This window comes from Syngnathus acus, chromosome 3 (genome assembly GCF_901709675.1).
Source record: "Syngnathus acus chromosome 3, fSynAcu1.2, whole genome shotgun sequence".
Lineage (NCBI taxonomy): Eukaryota > Metazoa > Chordata > Actinopteri > Syngnathiformes > Syngnathidae > Syngnathus > Syngnathus acus.
This window is the reverse complement of record NC_051089.1, coordinates 20,033,931-20,056,397: the sequence shown is the minus strand read 5'-3', so window position 1 is coordinate 20,056,397 and position 22,467 is coordinate 20,033,931. Positions and strand designations below refer to the sequence as shown.

General features: G+C 42.0%; 1 protein-coding gene and 1 long non-coding RNA gene across 2 annotated transcripts in view; one reads left to right on the top strand and one right to left on the bottom strand.

The window, feature by feature from the left end:
- The window catches only part of LOC119120154 (cell migration inducing hyaluronidase 1), a 202,252-nt gene that overhangs the window by 150,031 nt on the left and 29,754 nt on the right, over positions 1-22,467 (top strand). The window contains exons 13-21 of the mRNA XM_037246786.1: positions 7,477-7,686; positions 8,635-8,840; positions 12,350-12,419; positions 12,639-12,767; positions 15,398-15,483; positions 16,352-16,483; positions 16,551-16,586; positions 19,680-19,835; positions 19,966-20,146. Of these exons, the coding sequence (XP_037102681.1) occupies positions 7,477-7,686; positions 8,635-8,840; positions 12,350-12,419; positions 12,639-12,767; positions 15,398-15,483; positions 16,352-16,483; positions 16,551-16,586; positions 19,680-19,835; positions 19,966-20,146 (1,206 nt within the window). The remainder of the gene's footprint in view (positions 1-7,476; positions 7,687-8,634; positions 8,841-12,349; positions 12,420-12,638; positions 12,768-15,397; positions 15,484-16,351; positions 16,484-16,550; positions 16,587-19,679; positions 19,836-19,965; positions 20,147-22,467) is intronic.
- LOC119120161 lies at positions 5,619-11,013 on the bottom strand. The gene is made up of 3 exons (XR_005097476.1): positions 11,004-11,013; positions 8,155-8,225; positions 5,619-5,652 (listed from the first exon to the last, which is right to left on the bottom strand). It is a non-coding gene; the product is annotated as an uncharacterized LOC119120161 (long non-coding RNA).

Here is a 22,467-nt window from a genome sequence, read left to right as displayed (position 1 = left end):
CTGTCACGGTGTGGGCAATTGTTTTGACCCACATGCAGAACGAACTCAGAGAGACCAAAGTGATCATTAAGGATTTATTGAGATACGGTCGGTAGTTGAGCCGGGTTCCAAAACAGGAGTGGCCGGGCTAGTTCCTTGATGAGGGAGGGCGTGAAGCGTTGCCAGAGAGGAGTGGGTCTTAGCGGAGATCTGCGAGTGGGGTCCAGGAGCGGAGAGCCAGGAGTCGTGGCGTAGGCGAGCAGGGTAGGGAACATGGTTTCAACAGCTGTAGAGGTGACCAACATCGTCTAACACTCAGGCGATGAGTTGTTGATAGCAAGCTCCTTAAGAGCCTCCCCTTGACAAGCCTGATCAGTGGCACCTGTGGATCCTCAGCTACCCTGCTGACGGATGCCACCTGTGGACAGAAAGGAAACCCCCCGGACCCTGACAAAAACAAATTCTCTGGCGTTTGTTAACTCACAAATACCACGAGAATTCAGCTTGCAGGCAAGGTTATAATTTGTTAGCAAATCATGGATATGTAGAAAACACTTGATGTCAGCAAACCAACTGTTAGCATATTAACATTTAAGCTATTCTCTCTTAAAATTGTTCCTGGCTTCAGGGCGCAATGTAAAATCCTTATCAATCTGACCTATTGCTGTCTCTATTCGGGTTGCAACATGTAGTAGTATTGCTAGCTTAACAACTGTTGGCCGATTAGCATTTGAGCTACGGTCTTTCAAAAACTGAGCCCACGGTTTAAAATTGTTTTCCAAAACAAGTAGCCTATGACTTACAATAAATGTTTTACAAAAGCTGGTTACAGACTTGCAACAGATAGCAGGATCATTTAAAAATCCCCCCAGATTTTAGACTTCTCTTTTCCCCAAGAACTAAATACTACTGAAACTCCAAAGTAAAACTAACTCAACTGTTATTATAATTATTAATTTAATAGTATTTAACATTAAAAGAAAATGTGCTTGTTGGTGGTAGTGTGTAGTATTAAACTGAATAGTTGACTATATGAAGCGTTGATTTTAACATGCTGCATTTGAAAATTTTACTTTAATTCAAGTATGCACCTGTCATGTGATTGCACACATGGACACCTCGCAAAGAATGTGGTGTGTGACTCCCAGAAATAAAAGAAATGTTAGCCTGTCAAGTAATAAATCTTTATAGAACACACATGACAGCATCTTACATAGATGACAAGTCACTAAAATGATACTTACTTGGCTTGATAGATATAGAGTGAAACTGACTGGACTGACTGGGTTTCATAAAAAAAGATAAGAAAATGGCTGCAGCAAGGATGGACACGAGCCCCTGAGTCAGATACTTCCAAAATCAGTCTGATTGTATACAATTATGTATTAATTCACAATAATGGTTTCCTGCAAAGCATTAAGATTTTTTAAGATTAAAGTCCCAATGATCGTCACACACACACCTGGGTGTGGTGAAATTTGTCCTCTGCATTTAACCCATCCCCGTGTGATTTTAATCCATCCCCTGGGGGAGAGGGGAGCAGTGAGCAGCAGCGGTGCCGCGCTCGGGAATCAGTTGGTGATCTAACCCCCCAATTCCAACCCTTAATGCTGAGTGCCAAGCAGGGAGGCAATGGGTCCCATTTTTATAGTCTTTGGTATGACCCGGCCGGGGTTTGAACCCACAACCTTCCAGTCTCAGGGCGGACACTCTACCACTAGTCCACTGAGCTGGTTATTGCAAAGCATTACCTCCATTCATTTAAAAGAAAGAAATGGTATATATGTGTGTCAAGAATTGTTAGAGTAGTATGAATTCCAACAATACTTAAAGTTATCTGAATGTGATTGGATAAATGACTTTTGGGGTGGGTGGGTGCCTTCAAGAGAGAATCTGTGTGTGTGTCTGTGTGAGTAAAACTGGTGTTTGCAGGGCAATTTTTTTAAATTTTCTTTTACAGAGTGAGTTGAGATAAATAACAATGGCATGATCGATTCGTCGACGTCAGCTCAATTGTCACCTTAAAGTTAACTGTGAAACAATCACAAAACAATCATAAGTCGTTCAACCAATAGTGTGTAGTAAAAAATAATAAGGGTAGTAATACAAATTTAAATATTTACTCAGGTTCAATACATCTTTATTTCTTCATGGAAGGAAAACAGTTAAAAAATTACTAAGCCAATTTATCAATACTGTAAAATAGCTTTATGGGTAAACAATTAGTTTTTCAATCACACATTTCCAAAAACGTGCAAAAAAGAAAAACCCTAGCTATGCGTGCAGTGTGGAATAAAAAATTCAGTGGCGACATTGATAGACAAGCAAAGACACGAGAGTGCCTTCACAAGGACACGAGAGAAGTGCCTTCAAGTCTCAGCCCCAGGGTGAATGACAATCATATCCTATTATGCCGTTCCATTATATTCCATCCTGTCAGTTATTGCTCATGTAGCTGTGTATGCAGTACTTCTAGTAAAGCACAAATAGGAATGCTCAACAAGATTAGAGTGAAGCCCTTGAAAGTAAAAGGCCACTCTTGACATTTGTGCTTTTACTTTCTCCAAACCTCCCATCTCTACAAATGTCTGCAAAGTTGTTCCATTCCAAAGTTGTGATCTGTCAAGTAGAGCTACTGTGAATTGGCCTTTATTGTGGTTATATTGGCGGAAATTTATTGGTCCAGATGTTATAGTGAGCTTTCTTTCATTGTCTTACAGAACTCTGCTGGCTGACTTTCATTCTCTCCTTTTGTTCCCTTTTCCACTGCTTACGTATTTCTTTGCTCAGAAACTTGCCTATTTAACTTTGCTCGAACTGCTTTGTAGAAATCAGAGAGAGAGTCAGAGTCAGCTTTATTGTCAATTCCTTCATGCTAAGACACACAAAGAAACCGAAATTTCGTTTCCCCTATCCCACGGTAACGAGACACAGTACACGATTAACATACAAGTAAACAACGGGGGAGAGAGTTCAGGACCCCAAAAGCCTGGAGATCACAAACTTCGCCAGTGGCGAGCAGTGCTAGCATCCCACAACAGAGTCCCGGCACCATTCGTCACGGATGTAGACGCACAGTCCACCTCCTCGCGATGTTCCCCCTCGTACAATGGCCTGGTCCGCCCGACAGCACGCCAGCCGCTCCAGATGCACAGCAGTTACGCACTGTCCGGTCCGTAGAACTCAGCAGGCATGTTGATGTCCAGCGATCGAACGTTCGCCAGAAGAATGGAAGGCACGGCCGGGCGAGCTGGGTTGGCCGCCAGCCTGGCCCGGACGCCCAACCGGGGGAGGAATAGCAGGCGAGTCCGGCGACGCTACAGGACGGAGCAGACCGAGCGCCTTTAATGTCCCCGCTTCAAAGTCCAGATCGCCACAAAACTCGCTTTCGCCGAAGTCGAGCAGAACCAGCCCGCCGCACTTGTAGCACAACCCGGTACGACGAGACGAACACACAAAACTGTCGGACAAACCCACATTAAACGACAAAACAAAACACCGTTCGAGTGCACGGGCCGCCATCTTACTATGCTATACTATGCTAAATCCTCATATAGTTATGTTTGTATTATTGCCAATTTTTCATTTGATATTTTCTGTTGTGTTGTTATTCTAGGTCAGGGGTGGACAAACATTTTGACTTGCGGGTCGAATTGGGTTCTAAATTTTGACTGGGGGGCCGAACCAGGAGCAGATGGATGTAGTGTTTCTGTGAAGTATTATAAATGACATGTAAAGGTCATTGCATAAAAGGTTTTGGCCTTTAGTAGGTAGTAAAGCATGGATATTCGAAAAAAAGCTTTTTGAAAACAAATGCATTCAATGACAGCATTAAACAAAATATTTCACCCAAAGACTACTATCAGCGATTCTCATTAAATACGACACTGTTATTATGAATAACAGTTTCCATCACTTCAGCGGCTGCAGGTCAGATTTATGAAAGATGTTTATCTTATGAGGCGAAATCACATAAAACGGCAAACATTCTGACCAAATACATCATCTTGAAGAATCACTGAAAGAATACAACTAAATAAAGTAATAAAGAATCAAAACGGCAACATGGTGACGGATATCTGAAAATCAGAGCAGAGCTTTAACTCACAAACACCTGGTGACAGAGGTGAGGAAACGGGAAAAACTTCCTTAAAGTCGGCCTTAAAACCTTTAAAAGTTAAGATTAGTCGCAAGCAGGTGGTGCATCAATGTCCTTGAGCCTCCTGCATTGTTTGAAAATGAGAATGGTCGCTAGTTTCAATCCCTGCTATTTGTACAAATTATTTTCAAAATGCATTTTTTATTTTACAACAAACTAGAGAAACTCCCCTTCATTTTCAGTAGGAACAATGTTGTTGGTCTCCCTTTTTTTGCTAGTGCATCTGTTGGATTTTGTCCAAAATTTAGGGAGCGCGCTATCTGCGCCTCACGGCAAAAGCCATTGCCAATCACCTGTTATCCAATTTAATCACTGCGTGCTCGTTTGATTTCTTCAGATTTAGGAAAATGCTAAGACACTGAAGCAGAAATTAGACTTACACAGGTTGGTTGAGTTCAATCACAATTCTTGTTAAGAAAGCTCTGTTTTCAGGAAAGTACAATACAGCGCTGGGCCTTTCGTGCGACCATGCTCAAGAGCAGAAAGTCTCCATTCAGAAAAGGCAACGTTCAAGGTTCTTTGGTCAGTTTATATTCAGTTGCACATGCCAGTGTGGGCCGAGTTTGATGGGTGATGAGTCAGGGGGTGTGGCAAGTTCGCAGGAGATTTTGATTCCATGGGAGTGGGTGCTGGTTCGGTGAGAGCTGGTTCCGTGGGGGTGGGTGCTGATTATGGGCGATTCGGTGTGTGTGGGGGCTGTTGTCTTCCATCCCATCTTTCAGCCTTGGCGATCGCCTTTGGACGTGTTCTTGGTTGTTTTTCCTCCTGCCGCTCTTCCTCTCGCAGCTCTACCGGTTTTATCTCCAAGTGCCCTTCCTGTAAACCATTCTTGCACATACATCCACTTCGCCCACTGTCGCACACTGCCTATTCATCATTCTTTCAATTTTGTCATTTTCTATGGAATTATGTGAGCTTTTGGCTGTGACATCATCAATTTATTAATGTTCCCTGAGTATGCAAAGTTTGTACTCACCACTTACCATGTTTTTGTTTGTTCGTTCTTTTGATACTCCATGTACTTGCGTTGCGTGCTCATTTGATTTCTTCAGATTTAGGAAAATGCTGAGACACTGAAGCAGAAATTAGACTTACGCAGGTTGGTTGATTTCAATCACAATTCTTGTTAAGAAAGCTCTGTTTTCAGGAAAGTACACTACAGCGCTGGGCCTTTCGTGCGACCATGCTCAAGAGCAGAAAGTCTCCATTCAGGCAACGTTCAAGGTTCTTTGGTCAGCTTATATCCAGTTGCACATGCCAGTGTAGGCCGAGTTTGATGGGTGATGAGTCAGGGGGTGTGGCAAGTTCGCAGGAGATTTTGATTCCATGGGAGTGGGTGCTGGTTCGGTGAGAGCTGGTTCCGTGGGGGTGGGTGCTGATTATGGGCGATTCGGTGTGTGTGGGGGCTGTTGTCTTCCATCTTGTCTTTCGGCCTTGGCGATCACCTTTGGACGTGTTCTTGGTTGTTTTTCCTCCTGCCGCACCTCTACCGGTTTTATCTCCAAGTGTCCTTCCTGTAAACCCTTCTTGCACATACATCCACTCCGCCCACTGTCGCACACTGCCTAGTCATCATTCTTTCAATTTTGTCATTTTGTACGGAATTATGTGAGCTTTTGGCTGTGACATCATCAATTTATTAATGTTCCCTGACTATGCAAAGTTTGTACTCACCTCTTACCATGTTTTTGTTTGTTCGTTCTTTTGATACTCCATGTACTTGCTTACGTCATCATATTCTTAGTTTAATCATGCTTTCAACCATATCTTTTCTTTGTTAGGCAAAATATTTCCCTCTGTCCAGAACGTTCAGTAGTAATCGAAAACTGGCGTCTAGCATTAGTCAAAACATAAGATACAATCAAGTACTGAACATTTTTAGATGACTTTGGCAGTGTCCTGTCACGAATCGGAGTGGAAATGGAGCAGGGCGACCAAGTGCAGCTTGGACCAGGGTTTATTGGCGGAACTCAAAATACAGACTCGGTAAACTGACATAACTCTAACAAAACCAACAACAGGACTGACCGAAAAAGACGTGAAACAAAAAGACCGGGTGACACTACCAATGACAGCAACAAGACAACAGGAACCAAAAAGACATCATGACATTAACAATGATCCGACAGGGAGTGACACACAGACAGGACTTAAATACAAGACGGGTAACAAGAGGCAGGTGAGAATGATCACACTGATCATGGGCACACAGGAGGGGAGGGGCAAGCACACAGACACACTGACAGAAACTATGGACATGATCGGGGACGAGTCGTGACATGTCCGTGATTTAGAAAATCATTAGGCATGCATTAAACAGTTCTTTAAGGGTCATTAAGCTATTCAGGCAATATATCAAAAAACATTTGTTACTTCAAAGTGCTCAGAAATATATATCAGATCATAAAGTTATAAAAACCTTTGTCATTACCACCTATCAAAAATGTCTAGTTATGTTCTCTTTATTGATTTGGTGTGTAGGTATAATTGTATGCTTAAAATGTTTCTTTTATTGCTTTAATATGTGAATATACTTGTCTGCTTATGTACTTTATTCAATGAGGTTTGAGCATATCTGTTTTTGTAGCTAGGCAGGACTTTTTGTATTTCGAACCCATTCCTTCACATCATAGTCTGAGTAAGATTTGTTGCGGCAATTCTTAGGATAGAGCCAAGGTGTTGGTCCGTTAACCTAGATCTGTGACGGGGCTTTGTTGATGTTCACGTGGCTGAACGTCTGCTCACACACGTCGGTAGAGCCAAATTGTCCACTCTTTTTTAAACACTCGGTCGGCACTCAGTGTCCGCCTTTCTTCTCCTTGGGCCACTCATTTTAATGGAAGGATTCCAGGGGCAGGTTTGTGTGCGCATGGCTTTAGCGTAAAACTGTATCTGAAAGATCAGCGTGCGAATTACGAGAATGCTGACGTCACAGCCCACACTCGAAATTCGGCACTGATAGAAATAGAGCGCGGAGTGCACCGGGTCCGTACTACTGAGTACGTACACGCACTTGTGAGTGTGCTCTGAGCTTTCTGACACGGCTTCCGGGAGTAAATGCACGGGCGGGCGTTTCCCCATCTACTGGGGAAACACAGTCATTGCAGGGAAAATGACGAACAAAATGTTTCATCATACAATTTATTCAGGTTTGGCGGGCCGGATTAAACGACCCCGTGGGCCGGATGTGGCCCGCGGGCCGTAGTTTGCCCATGTCTGTTCTAGGTGATATATTTTTGCAAAGTGCTTTGTGATGGAAAACGCTGTTGTGAAATCGCTATAGAAATAAAGATGTATTGCATATCTTAAGACTGACTAATCCCCTCTGCTATCATTAGGTAGAGCGAGGTTTCAAGGCCACACACATATCAGGTGTGGAGCTGCAACACATGGGCCAACAAACAGTGGGACACTACCCAGTCCATTTCCATATGAATGGTGAAGTGGATGAGAGGGGAGGTTACAACCCCCCCACCTATGTCAGTGATTTGTCAATCCACCACACGTTCTCTCGTTGCGTAACCATCCACAGCTCCAATGGACTTCTGGTGAGTTCAGCTTTTGTTTATGAACAGTAAAGTGCTTATATATTATATAGGATAGGAATAGATAGGAATTATTTGCCACTCACTTAACGCATGTTCGCTGTCTGATGGTCACTAACAGATGTGCAGGTTGGATATCCAATTATAAGCATCGACTTGCATTCTTGAACCGGAAAAAAATATTTATCCGTGCTTTGTTTTGCTCAATTCCTTAATTCCTTAAAAACGTCTGGGGAAACCCAGTGAGCTAGATCAAAGTTGTCTGGAAAAAGGTTCCGTTCAATTTAAAATTTGTAATTCCCGCTCAAAAATTGTAAAACGTCAAGACCTGAATCAATTTTAAGTAAGCTGCGTTCAAGCACGTCAAGACAGCCTCATCATTTTCATAGCAGTCGGTCTGAAGCATTTTTAATCAGTGTTTCAGTTGCCTGAGGATGATACAATTCTAAAGAATCTGTGTTGAGGGCTTACCTGATCAGCATCTTCTCACGCTCCTCTGGTTCTCCGCCTACTGCTTCTCTATCCATCTGGGCTGCGGCCTCCTGCACACACGTAGCCAAAACAGCCCATCCTAGGTCCTTGGTCCTAAAATTCTCATGTGTTTAGTCTTTTGAAAGTCATGTTGACTGTGAACAACATGTTTACTGCTAGTGTCACGTAAAGTTCAGAGTACATGCACGTTCATGTTTATCAATGTCAGTTATCTGGATGTATGCAAGTAAAACTGATCGAGTATATGAATATATGCATTTTCAGGAACAGGGAATTTGACCCTACCGCTTCACTACCCAACTATGAACGGTGTCAGATTTATTGCACATGAATTGTTTTGTCTTATACATAATTTAGTCTTCCAAGAGAGAAAAGCAAATAAAAAGAGGAAGTAATATGATAGACAGTTTATTCAGTTACAGTTATAAACACTTGTGCTCTAAATATTCTCCTTTGCAGGTAAAAGACGTGGTGGGCTATGACACGCTGGGCCACTGTTTCTTTACAGAGGATGGTCCTGAGGAGAGAAACACATTTGATCACTGTCTGGGCCTCATGGTCCGAGCGGGCACTCTACTGCCTTCAGACAGAGACAGCAAAATGTGTCGTGATATCACTGATGGAGCATACCCTGGATATGTAGCCAACCCACGGCAAGACTGTAGGTAAGACTGCAATGGCAGGACCCGTGTTTAGTCCATTAAGAGGGTACATCTCTACTACCTTGTGACTTGTGTGCCTCAAAAGCATTTGATACTGACAAAAAATGGGCCCAAAACTAGACAAACTATACAATCTGCTGAACATCAGCTGAAAAAGAATGTTAACTCATCATATGCAGCTGCAGGGGTTAGGAGCAAACTGAGCTATGTTTGTAGACACCAGCTCAGTGGCCTAGTGGTAGAGTGTCCGCCCTGAGACTGGAAGGTTGTGGGTTCAAACCCCGGCCGGGTCATACCAAAGACTATAAAAATGGGACCCATTGCCTCCCTGCTTGGCACTCAGCATTAAGGGTTGGAATTGGGGGGTTAGATCACCAACTGATTCCCGAGCGCGGGACCGCTGCTGCTCACTGCTCCCCTCTCCCTCAGGGGATGGATTAAAATCACACGGGGATGGGTTAAATGCAGAGGACAAATTTCACCACACCCAGGTGTGTGTGTGACGATCATTGGGACTTTAACTTTAACTTAACTTAAATACTGATACCCTCTAATATGTTAGAATGTTGTTAATTTATTGGGTCCAGTAGTGTTGGTTGGGTTTTCATTTTCATTTAGTCTGACAAAGCACGAATGCACTTGTGGTTTGTATACCGCGCCATGTACGGTATACCTATTATGCAATCTTATCTTGCAGAGCTTAACAAATTGGTCCCTATTTTCGTAGACATGTACCCGTGCACTTGGTGTAAAAACATTCATTGCCGGGTCAATTTTGGTTCAACGTGTTTCCGAAATTGGTAGACTGCACCAAGAGCTTAGACTCGCAGAATATATTTTGTCAAAATATTACTTTTTTTTTTATTACAAATGCTAAAACACATAGGCAACATCTAGCTAGCAAAAACAAATATTTTTTGCACTGGGGCTAGTCCAGGGGTGGGCAAACTACGGCCCGCGGGCCACATCCGGCCCACGGGGCCGTTTAATCCGGCCCGCCAAACCTGAATAAATTGTATTATTAATCTTTTTGGGGTCATTTTCCCTGCAATTACTATGTTTCCCCAGTAGATGGGGAAGCGCCCGCCCGCGCATTTACTCCCGGGAGCCGTGTCAGAAAGCTCGGTGCACACTCACAAGTGCGTGTGCGTGCGTAGTACGTAGCTCAGTAGTACGTAGTAATTTCATCTATCAGTGCCGAATTTCGAATGTAGGCTGTGACGTCAATATTCTCGTAATTCGCGCGCTGAGTTTTCAGATACAGTTTTACGCTAATGCCACCCACAAACCTTCCCCTGGAATCCTTCCATTAAAATGAGTGGCCCGAAGAAAAGAAAGGTGGACAGTGAGTGCCGAATGTTAAAAAAGAGTGGACAATTTGGCTCGACCTACGTGTGTGAGAAGACGTTCAGCCACATGAACGTCAACAAAGCCCGTCACAGATCTAGGTTAACGGACCGACACCTCGGCTCCATCCTAAAAATTACCACAACAAATTTTACTCCAGACTATGATGCACTAGCCAAAAAGGGAAACCAACAATACTATTGATTTCTTTATTACTTTATTTAGATGTATTCTTTCACTGATTCTTCAAGATGATGTATTTGGTCAGAATGTTTGCCGTTGGATGTGATTTCGCCTCATTAGATAAACATATTTCATAAATCTGACCTGCAGGCGCTGAAGTGATGGAAAATGTTATTCATCATAACAGTGTCGTAGTTAATAAGAATCACTGATAGTAGTTTTTTGGTGAAATATTTTTTTAATGCTGTTAATAAATGCATTTGTTTTCAAAAAGCTTTTTTTTAATATCCATGCTTTAGTATCTACTAAAAGTAAAAACCTTTTATGCAATGACCTTTACATGTCATTTATATTACTTCACACAAACACTACATCCATCTGCTCCTGGTTCGGCCCCCCGGTCAAAATTTAGAACCCAATTCGGCCCGCAAGTCAAAAAGTTTGCCCACCCCTGGGCTAGTCAATATTCCACAAAAACCATCATGAGTAAAAAAAAACATCAATAATAACAACAATGTCAATATCAACACATCATGAAAAAAACATCCCAATATACTGATTTAGCCAAACTAAGTGTCCCTTTTATTTTGCCAGTGGCTGATTGGCAGTTGTGTTCTGTCAATAGACATGCAGCACGCTCCTTTCCTTTTCTGGTCACATCCACGTTTCCCATGCTGTCATGGGTTCTTAGCGGAGTGGCATCCTGATGCGTGACATACACTGCAGTTCTCAAAACAGCATTGATGGAGCCACTAGGGTTGAAAGAGTTATCATTTTGGGACCGAAATCTCGATTTCAGATAATGCCATTGCATCATCTTCAAAGCTGCATTTTCTTAAAGGGCTCTTATCCCCCACGCTCAGCAATCAGCTTCATGCTACTGTGGACAGGTCACACTGGACTGGTAAAAAAAAAAAAAAAAAAAGCACAAGGCTTTATACTGGCTCCCAGTCAGCTATAAAATGGATTTTAAAATTCTGGTACTAATCTAGAAATCACTGAATGGTTTAGGTCCTGAATACATAAAAGAAATACTGATTGTATATAAACCTAATGGGGCTCTGATGTCTGCAGTTAGTGGAGCTGCATGGTGAAGTTGCATTTAGTTGCTATACGGCATGCAAATATAATAAGCTTGTAGCGATAATGTGGGTCACTCGCAAGTGTGTAAGAAATTAAAAGCTTTTCAGGAGTAATACCTGCATTTATCCCGATTGACTCGATGTCTCAAATTGTTTTAGAGGGTTAAAGAAAGGAAAAAATAAATATTTAAATATGAAAGGGGGGGCTATAGTTATTTTACAAAAATAGAGGTAAATACTCTCACCCAAACACACAGATTATTCACGCTTGACTTCCGTGTAGGGACAATGTTTAATCATTACTGCTCATCGTGTTGTTTGTGCATGAAATGTGCTATATAAATAAAGTGTCTACTGCTAGGTCGTGCATACAGTTTTAAAAGTGTAGTTTTGTTTTTTTAGACAGCAAACTACACCTTTAAGGCAAAGGTGAAAAAAAAAGTTTTATAATATGCCTTTTGATCATAATTAAAAGAGAATATCAAAAATTTTAAATTAAAACAAGGTATTATTTCAACACCTAACAGGGAAATGATTCTTTAACTGCTGAAATCAATTCTTCTCTCAAGACGGTGTGGACTCATTTGACTTTGACTGTTATTAGTTCAACCCCCCCCCCCACACACACACAGACATACGCACGCACACACACGCGTGCGCACCCACACACACACACAGTGTCAGGCTGTCCACTCTGTCTGCTTGAAAGGAGATTTGGGATGGCTTTTTCCTTCCCTCCTCTTTTTAGGACATAAACACATATTACAACTTATTGACATCTACCAGGTCAGATGAGGATGTTGCAAAACGTAAAGTCAATTCATTTCACTTGTAATGAATACATTTATTTTTCTTGAATACCCATTCCTCACTGTCTTATTCTATATATTTTTTTTTTAGTGCAACTTCAACTTTCTGGATTGCCAACCCAAACAACAACATTATCAACTGTGCTGCTGCAGGCTCAGAGGTGAGCTTTATTTTTATCCTAAGCCCTCTCAACCACTTCTCTCCCCATCCCCAGCTTCTCTAGACGCTAGATCATGCATCATGTCAGATCAGATTAATAACTGTACGCAATTTAGGAACTACCTGGTGCAAACAAGCACCTCGTTGCTGACCCCTGCAGTGGTTTTATGACTTTATTATGCCTGTACGACTTTTTGTGTACTATGATTGTGTACCATAGGAAACAGGATTCTGGTTTATCTTCCACCATGTACCAACTGGACCATCTGAGGGGCTGTACTCACCTGGAAAAACAGAACACACGCCTATGGGGCAGTTTATCAACAACAGAGCTCATTCCAACTACCGGGTGAGTCTGGAAATATATAATTTAATCAAATCCATTCTTTCATAACATTTATATTATTACATTATTGTAATTGTAGCGCCATTCATAATATCTCATTGAATTCTTTAATGATTATGACGTGTATTGGGTCGTTACGAATATCAGACATGCAGCTATGATACTTACAAGCCACGTGTCATTTTTTATCGGGGCTTAACAAAGACACAATCACGGTTAAGGCTATATGCATTGATGTCAATGCCAGTGGCCACCTGCCTGAATCTGTCACGGCCAGGAATGGAGCAGGGGGACCAAATGCAGCTTGGACCAGGGTTTATTGAGGGAAAGGGGTGTTGGAGGAGAGGATGAGGAAAAACAAACAAACAAACAAACAAACAAACAAACAGGAACCGGCAAACTAACATAACTCACTGAAGCAGAGGAACAGACAGACCAACTTGCACAGATGAACAGACAAAGTTACAGAGACGAGCAGAAACTAACAGACAGAGACTGTGATTACATTGATTGTGAGTAGACACAGGAGGGGAGGGGCGAGTACACAGAGACGCGAACAGAAACCATGACAGCATAGACACATAATAGAACGACCGGAGACGAGTCGTGACAGAATCGTACACTGGCCAACAGCACATCTCAGGGTAGTCTTCCAACCATTGTTCCATTTTCTGAACTGGTTATTGTTTTGATCCCATTTTAAATCTATCAACTCATCCCATTTGCCAGTTAGATTAATAGAGTATCTATCTATCTATCTATCTATCTATCTATCTATCTATCTATCTATCTATCTATCTATCTATCTATCTATCTATCTATCTATCTATCTATCTATCTATCTATCTATCTATCTATCTATCTAGTATCTACCTAGCTACCTACCTACCTACCTACCTACCTACCTACGTACCTACCTACCTACCTACGTACCTACCTACCTACCTACCTACCTACCTACCTACCTAGCTGTCTCTCTATCTCTCTCTCTCTGTCTCTGTTATCTGAACCACTTGTCATCAGTGTTGCGGGTGCGTTGGAGCCTATCCCAGCTGCATTCAGACAGTAGACTGGGTACATCCTGAATTTGTCGCCAGGCAATCGCTGGGCACTCATAGACAAACAACCATTCACACGCACAATGACATGTATGAGCAATTTCATCATAATATTTATAGCATATTTCATGCAAAATTGCACTTCACATAATTTAAAGTACAACATTTAAAAGCAGTGAGAAATATATTATTTGCTGGTCATGATGTAGAGTTGTTATCATACGTCCTTTGTACTGATCGCTTTTGTCACTTTAAATTTGGCTCACCTTAATGGTAGCGTAGGTCATGTCATCCTGTAGGTAGTTTGTAAGAGAAAACGTCACGTGAAAAAGGAAATGTTCTGGAGCCAGTGCAGTTTGCACTTTCATCACTGCTCATTAGGGGTGTAACGATTCATCGATACACATCGATTAATCGATATAATGCTCTACGATTTATTGGCATCGAGGCTAAACGTAAACATCGATTTATATCGCCGTGTTTGACCTCGGACATTAGACGCGACTTTATTTTGAAATCCAGTTCATTGTTGCTTGCTTCCTCTTTCCGGGAGCAGTACGCGGCGTGTCGTGTTGTGAGCAGAGCAGGCACGTGAAAGGGGAGCCGACAACTACGCGGCTCCTGGGCTGGTGCTATGGCTAGTGTCCAAGAAGACGAGGAAATTCGCTCCCCTTTGGGCTTCAAGTCATTCGTTTGGAAGCACTTTGGATTCCAAAGAAAAGATGGCTCAACGGACAATTAAAATTATTGGAAATAAATAATTCAGTAATGCACTTTAAAGTGTAAGAATATTAATTTTTCTTTACTTATATGAGAAAAAATATAGGAATTTGATCAAGTTCAGTGTTAAAATAAGCACTTTGTATACTACAATACTCTTCTAATTTCCTAAATAAAGAGTTTGCAGTACCTTGTTGATTTTGCGTATGAATTGTTATAAATCAGGATATTGTTCTGTATTTTTTATTTAGAAAAAAAATAAATAAATAAAAATATCGATCGTGGAGCACTATATCGTGATGTATCGTGAATGAATCACAGCAGGCTTTAAGATATCGGCAAATATCGTATCGTGATTCTTTGTATCGATATCGTATCGTGACAAAACCCGCGATTTACACCCCTACTGCTCATATGTACAATGCAGAAGATGCTATTGCCCTAAACAATTTCCACTATCCAAAACATAATGTCATGTATTTGTACGTATGTAGCTGTGAATTATAATTCCTCAAAGACAAAAAACAAAGACATTCAAATTAATCTGTGAATTTTTTTTCCATGTGTATTTCTACAAGTAGATGCTGTGGGTACATTGTAATTTATTTTTCTTGAAGAAAAAAAAAGAAAAGAAAGGAAATGTGGTGATTAAGTTTGAAAAGAAATATCCTGGTTGGTTTATATTACAACATTTGTTATAATATAATAAAATATTATAATATAATATAATATAATATAATATAATATACGAGTGCTATGTGGTTGCAAATATGAAAGTTTCCAGCTGCTTAATGTGATCAAGTAATGCTAGGTCAGATGTGTGCTCAATACTGGAAATAATTTATTTTGTTTCAGGCCGGATTTATTCTAGATAATGGAGTCAAGACAACTCAGGCAAATGACAAGGACAAAAGACCTTTACTGTCACTGGTTGGAGCTAGGTAAGAATTTGTGACCATCTTTTCGATTAGTTTTCCAAATCTTTATCCATACTCAGAGATTTTGTTAGTATACATACAATATGTTATCTGTAGGTGGTTGGCACATCTGCCTCACACTCATGAGGTTCTATGTTTGCATCTTCCTGCTTTCTTCCCATATTCCACAAACAAAAATTCAAAACCCCTGTTCCACTGTGCGAAGGCAGCCAATGTTGCGTTCACGTCAGAATTTGTCAGGGTGCGTTCAAGGTCGGAAATGTTCTCAAAACATTCGCCGGACTTTCTTAAAGATTTCTAGTTATTTAATACAGGCAAATATCTGCTGAACGTCTGCCGAACATTTCGACCTTGAATGAACCCTGACGAGAATGCAAAATTTGCTGCCTTCGAAAATATTCGAAATTGTTGACGGAAAAAAAAACACTGTCTTTATGGTCAGATTGAAGTTTAATCATGTAGTTTTTCAGATCTCATAGCAAAAGGGCAGTGTGGAATTTTTGTTGATTTCCCATCCAAACTGCTGTAACTAGGCTTTTACCAGAAGTAAATATTTTTGTTTTTAATTAATGTAAAACTACTCAAACCCTCTTCTAATTTGCAGAAGTGTGACAAAGCTTAAATTAAACCAGGTTCATCGTATCAGTTCTTTTAAATGGCGGCAGTGTAGTTTCATAGAAAAATGTGTTCAAACACCTGCACATCTATAAACATGACAGACACAAGCGGAAAAAGTTGAATTTCTGACTAGAAATATTCAGTACATTTTTCAAGAACTTTATATTTTTTTGTTCATCATACAATATAATTATTAACAATTAAACACACATTTTAAATTCAACCAATGGTACTATGGTTTTGTGCCCCCAAGGTATGGGCCCCACCAGGATGCTGACCCGTTTAAACCCAGAGTCCCAGCTCACATTCACCATTTTGTAGCCTATAAGAACCAGGACCACGGAGCCTGGCTGAGAGGAGGGGATGTCTGGCTGGATGACTGCCAGTGAGTACAAACCGAATGGTTGATTTTTGAGTGTCTTAAAATGTAACTGAACTTATTCATTTTGCAGATTTGCAGATAACGGCATTGGCCTCACTCTGGCAAGGTAAGCCACTTACTTTAGCACAAACTTGTTAATAATAATAATACCGTATTTTTCGGACTAAATGTCGCTCCGGAATATACGTAGGTCGCATTAGCCAGAAAATGCACAATAACGTGAAAAAAAACATTTATAAGTCGCTCCGGAGTATAAGTCGCATTTTGGGGGAATTTATCCGACAAAATCCAACACCAAGAACAGACATGAACGAGCAACAACGGGCTAAACGATAGGTATGCTAACGTGACATAAACACAAGCAAAGAGCTGAGAACGGGCCTGACGTAACATTCAGAGTTATTCAAAAAACTATTACATAAATAACACGTTTATAAAACCATATGTGTCACTCCAATTCATTAAATCCATCGATCGTCCTTTATAACAACAATGGGTGCGCGCCGCTGACGGCGCTTGCACTTCAAAATATTCCACAGGCCCATATAACGATATACGTATAAATTATATATCAAATAACTATTATATAAGCAATAATATTATCAAACCATCTGTGTCACTCCAAATCATTAAATCCATCGATCAAATTCCTCGTCCTTTGTCAACAACGCCGCACGTGCGCCCTGACGTCAGCCTCGTCGTTATTCCACAGATCTAGTATATAACTATATTGTAGCGTTAACAAAGTACAAGGAAAGACGTGGGTTTGGTAAACGGCTCTTTATTTAACAAAACAAGAGTTCAACGAGCCAACAACTACTGAACTGTAACGATAAAAACATATACAAGTTGGTACACGAAATAAAATATATCAAATAACTATAACATACGTAAATAGTTAACCACCACACGGCCCCAAGCACCGGCGTCGACTTCCAGGCGTGTGGCGGCGTGGACTTCCATCCCTGGAGGTGGCACTTCCAGCCACGGAGGTGGAAGAGAGCTCCATAGAATAGGACCGGGCATGCGTAAAAGCCATGTCCGAGCCCCATCCACCGTCCCCGGACAGCCACCCGGCCGAGCACCGGCCCCCGACTTCCATCCACGGAGGTGAAAGAGAGCTCCGTACAGTAGGACCGGGCGTGCGTAAAAGCCATGTCCGAGCCCCATCCACCGTCCCCGGACAGCCAACCGGCCAAGCGCCAGCCCCCGACTTCCATCCACGGAGGTGAAAGAGAGCTCCGTAGAGTAGGACCGGGCGTGCGTAAAATCCATAATAGTTTTTCAAACCTTCTGTGTCACTCCAAATCATTGTATCCTTCAAACTCTTCGTCCTCCATGTCACTTACAAACAAAGCCTTTAATGATACCGGTAGTACGTGGGGCCCTTCGTCATCTTCATCATCCCGTGATCGAATCTTTGTCCTTTATGTAAACAACCGCCGCGCCGCACTGACGACGTCACTTGAAATTCAAATTACAGTAATCCCTTGCTACATCGCAGTTTGTTTATCGCGGTTTCACTTTTTTTTTTTTTTTTGAAAATTTATGAAAAAATTCACATATAAGTCGCTCCTCAGTATAAGTCGCCCCCCCACCCAAACTATGAAAAAAACGCGATTTATAGTCCGGAAAATACGGTAATAATAATAATTATTATTATTATTGTTATTATCTATCCATCCATTTTCTGAACCGTGGGGAACGGGGGTCGCGGGTGTGCTGGAGCCTTTCCCAGCCGTCATTATTATTATTATTATTATTATTATTATGAATGGATTGGTGGATGGATGGATGGACGGATGGGCGGGCGGACGCACAGATGGATCGATGGACTACCAGTTCAGAGTGTAGCGCCCTAGCACTCAAAGACTGCTGGGAAAGGCTCCAGGATGCCCGCAATCGTCTTGAGAATAAGCGCTTCAAAAGATGAATGAATGATTTAATTTGTTAATTTTCATTTAGTCAGTGGATTTACACCTCTATTACGCCTTCAGTCTCAATCCTTGTTACACTTAATAGATTTTAAAATGCAAAATGAAGAACAAATACCAGGCTGCAAGGTGAGAGGACCGTGCTCCTAACCAATAAATGAATAAATAAACACTGTATCAGATACAGTGTTCTGATATTGCCATTGTATTTTGCAACTGTGATGAAAAGGTGTTTTATTTTAACAAATAAATGTAGCTCTCTCAAATGGAGAAACAACTTGTCATTATTGACATTTAAATGTTCAACTGAATGTTTTTTTTAGCAGTCTTGGCACCCTTTTCACTTAAATGTTGTAGTTGTGTGTCTCGGTCTGAACCCTAAGGGCACAAAGTAAAAAAAGAGTCCTGTAAGTAGAAAAGGGACAAAGAAGAACACAAAGTCTGGTGAATATTAACAAGTGGGACTATGGATGCAATGTTACCAAATGTAAAATACATTGAAAAAGATTTTAAATCTGCAAGCAGTGACAGGACAACTGAAGTGATACTTTAAAAAATATTCAATTATTTAAATTTTTGATGGTAATGACAAAACATTAATGTCAGTTTGTGACGCCTGTAGGGTAGGATAAAGAATTATTCATACCTGTATGTGTGGCGGCACGGTGGTCAACTGGTTAGCACATCCACCTAACAGTGCAGAGGTTGTGGGTTAGACTTCCAGTGTGGCGTTTGCATGTTCTCCTTTTGCCTGCGTGGGTTTTCTCCAGGTACTCCGGTTTCCTCCCACACCCCAAAAACATGCAGGGTCACTTGATCATTCCGATAAGTCCATTGTGTGAGTGCGAGTGGTTGTTCGTCTCTGTGTGCCCTGCAATTGGCTGGCGACCAGTTCGGGATGGCCCCCACCTACTGACCAAAGTCATCATGCTCGCGATCCTTGTGAGCAAAAGTGGTCCAGAAGATGGATGTATTTATTTATTTAATTTTGGCACTTTCAGTCGTCCATGGTTCTTGCTGTATCCCCTGTAAGGAAGAGTCCCTCATGAATAAAATTTATTTTGTATTTTTATACGTGTATTCATATTTCATTATTATATATTTTTTTTATTGTTCTTATTAGAATTGGTAGAAAGTACAAGTTAAGGAGTTTAGGAGAGTGTGATGAGCTGCCGAGTCACTGGCACATACAATATCAATAAGACAATAATAAATCAAAAGTGCCTCTAATTGTTGGAGTTAACGTTTATCATCTGTGTGTGCAGTGGAGGAACGTTTCCAGATGATGATGGTTCTCGTCAGCAGGTGAAGAATTCTCTGTTTGTGGGGGAAAGTGACAATCATGGAATGCAACTCCTTGATAACAGTATCTGGGGCTTAGGGGGTGCTGACCTCACTGGCAGGACCCTCCCGCGAGGCATGTAAGTGAAAGTGAACATAGAAAAACTCTTTATCCCATCGTCTATTTTAGATCCACAAACAATAAAGTGGATTCAAGATATATTCTGCTATATCGGAAAACAAATTAACCATGAGTTTGTTTCTGTGCAGTGATTTCCCTATCCGGGGCATGCAGATCTACGATGGGCCCATCAACGTGCAAAACTGTACGTTTCGTAAATACGCAGCTCTGGAGGGACGCCACAGCAGTGCTTTTGGGTTTAGGCTCAACAACTCATGGCAGAGTTGCCCCAACAATAACGTGACAGACATCAAATTTGACCATGTACCTGTGAGTTAAGAGTTGTGCGTTAAATCCTTGAAGCATTGTTTGTACATTTTGAGGGAACTACATTTTAAAACATGCAAGACTTACACTTCTACCATCTATAAAGCCGATGCCGTTTTATCTTTAAGGAAAATAAGACATTTTGGTAGAAAAGTTGTCAATCATAAATTAAAATATAGAATGACACAAGTACTTTTGGGTGATACTTGGGAAAACACACTAATAATGTACCGTATTTTCCACACCATAAGGTGCTTCGGGTTAAAAGGCGCATACTCAATTGCGGGGTCTATTTCGTATTTAATCCACACATAGGGCGCACCGCATTATAGGGCGCATGCATGCCATGACTTACGGTAAACAAAAAAACGTCACGAGAGCAAGACAGTGAGTTCGGTTGTACTTTATTCTACTGTTTAACCATGTACTGTACTGTACTCACAATATTGTTAATCGATATTCATACGCAAATCTGTCCAAGTCCTCATCTTCTGTATCCAAATTAAACAGTTGGGCAAGTTCGCCCTTAAACATGCCAACTTCCTTCAACTTTACTTATATAGCACATCTTACAACAGCTGCAGCTGTAACAAAATGCTTCATAAGATAAGATAAGATAAGAGGAACTTTATTAATCTCACGTGTGAGAAACTGCATGTAACAACAGCTCGATTTACAAGAAGGTACAAGTTGGGGGATAAAGGTGCAAAAAGAGACTTCAGGACCGTAGTCTTCCGGCATAATAAATAGAATACAATATAAAAGAAAAATATGGAAAATAACAGCAATTGTAGTAAAACTAAAAATATGAGCTATGAATATTTACAAAAAGAAGATAAAATAGTGGTAAAGTGTCGTAAAGTGTATGAAGTGTATGAAGTTTAGCAATGCTAATAACAAAGAGAAATAGTGCACGGGTTATAGAAGTGAAATAGATCTATGCATTGTGTGGCAGAGAATATTGCACATTGGGCTTAAATTGCACATTGGGGTTAAGAATTGCACGTTACGGGGAAAGTATTGCACAGAAGGATGTGTTTACAGGTTGTCATTGTACAGCCTGATTGCGGTGGGGATGAAGGAGCTGCGATAGCGTTCCTTCTTACACGGGGGGAGTCTGAGTCTCTGACTGAAGGAGCTGCTCAAGTTCTCCAAAGTCAGATGCAGTGGGTGAGAGGGGTTGTTCCTGATGGATGCTAGCCTGGCTAGCACCCTCCTCTCGCCCACCTCCTCAACAGTGTCAAGAGGGCAGCCCACCACAGAGCTGGCCCTCTTAACCAGTTTGTTGAGCCTCTTCCTATCCCTCTCTGTGCTGCTCGGAGCCCAACAGACCACAGCGTAGAGGATGGCAGAGGCTACCACTGAGTCATAAAAGGTTTTTAGCAGAGGCCTGCTCACTCCAAAGGAGCTGAGTCTCCTCAGGAGGTGGAGGCGACTCTGTCCTTTCTTGTAGACGGCGTTCATGTGATCAGTCCAGTTCAGTTTATTGTTGAGGTGAACACCCAGGTACCTGAAACTGTCCACGACCTCAATGTCCCGACCCTGGATGTTCACCGGTGAGTGGGGAGGTGCTCCTCTCCTAAAGTCAATCACCAGCTCCTTCGTCTTACTGGTGTTCAAGCACAGGTGATTGTGCTCACACCAGTCCACAAAGGCGCTGATGGCCGACAGGTACTCCAGCTCGCCCCCCTTAGACATACAGCCAACAATAGCTGAGTCATCGGAGAACTTCTGGAGATAGCAGATATCAGTGTTATACGTGAAGTCCGAGGTGTACAGTGTGAAAAGGAATGGGGACAGGACTGTGCCCTGAGGTGCTCCAGTGCTGCAGACTACCACCTCTGATCGGCAGCCATGCAGTTGCACGTACTGGGGCCGGTTAGTGAGGTAGTCAATGGTCCAGTCAGTGAGGTGATGGTCCACTCCAGTGTCTAGCATCTTCACTCGTAGCAGGGCCGGCGAGATGGTATTGAAGGCACTGGAGAAGTCAAAGAACATGACCCTCACAGCGCTGCCGGCGGACTCCAGGTGGGTGAGCGTCCGCTGCAGCAGGTAGATGACGGCGTCTTCTACCCCAATGCCGATCTTGTAGGCAAACTGCAGCGGATCCAGAGTGGGGCTCACCACGGAGCGGAGGTGGCTGAGGACCAGGCGTTCCATCACCTTCATGATGTGGGAAGTGAGGGCGATGGGTCTGAAGTGGGCCGGTTCCTTGGCGCGCGGTGTTTTGGGAACTGGGACGATGGAGGATGTCTTCCATGCACTGGGCACCTTCGCCAGGCTGAGGCTCAGGTTGAGGAGGTGGCACAGAACATGGCAGAGAT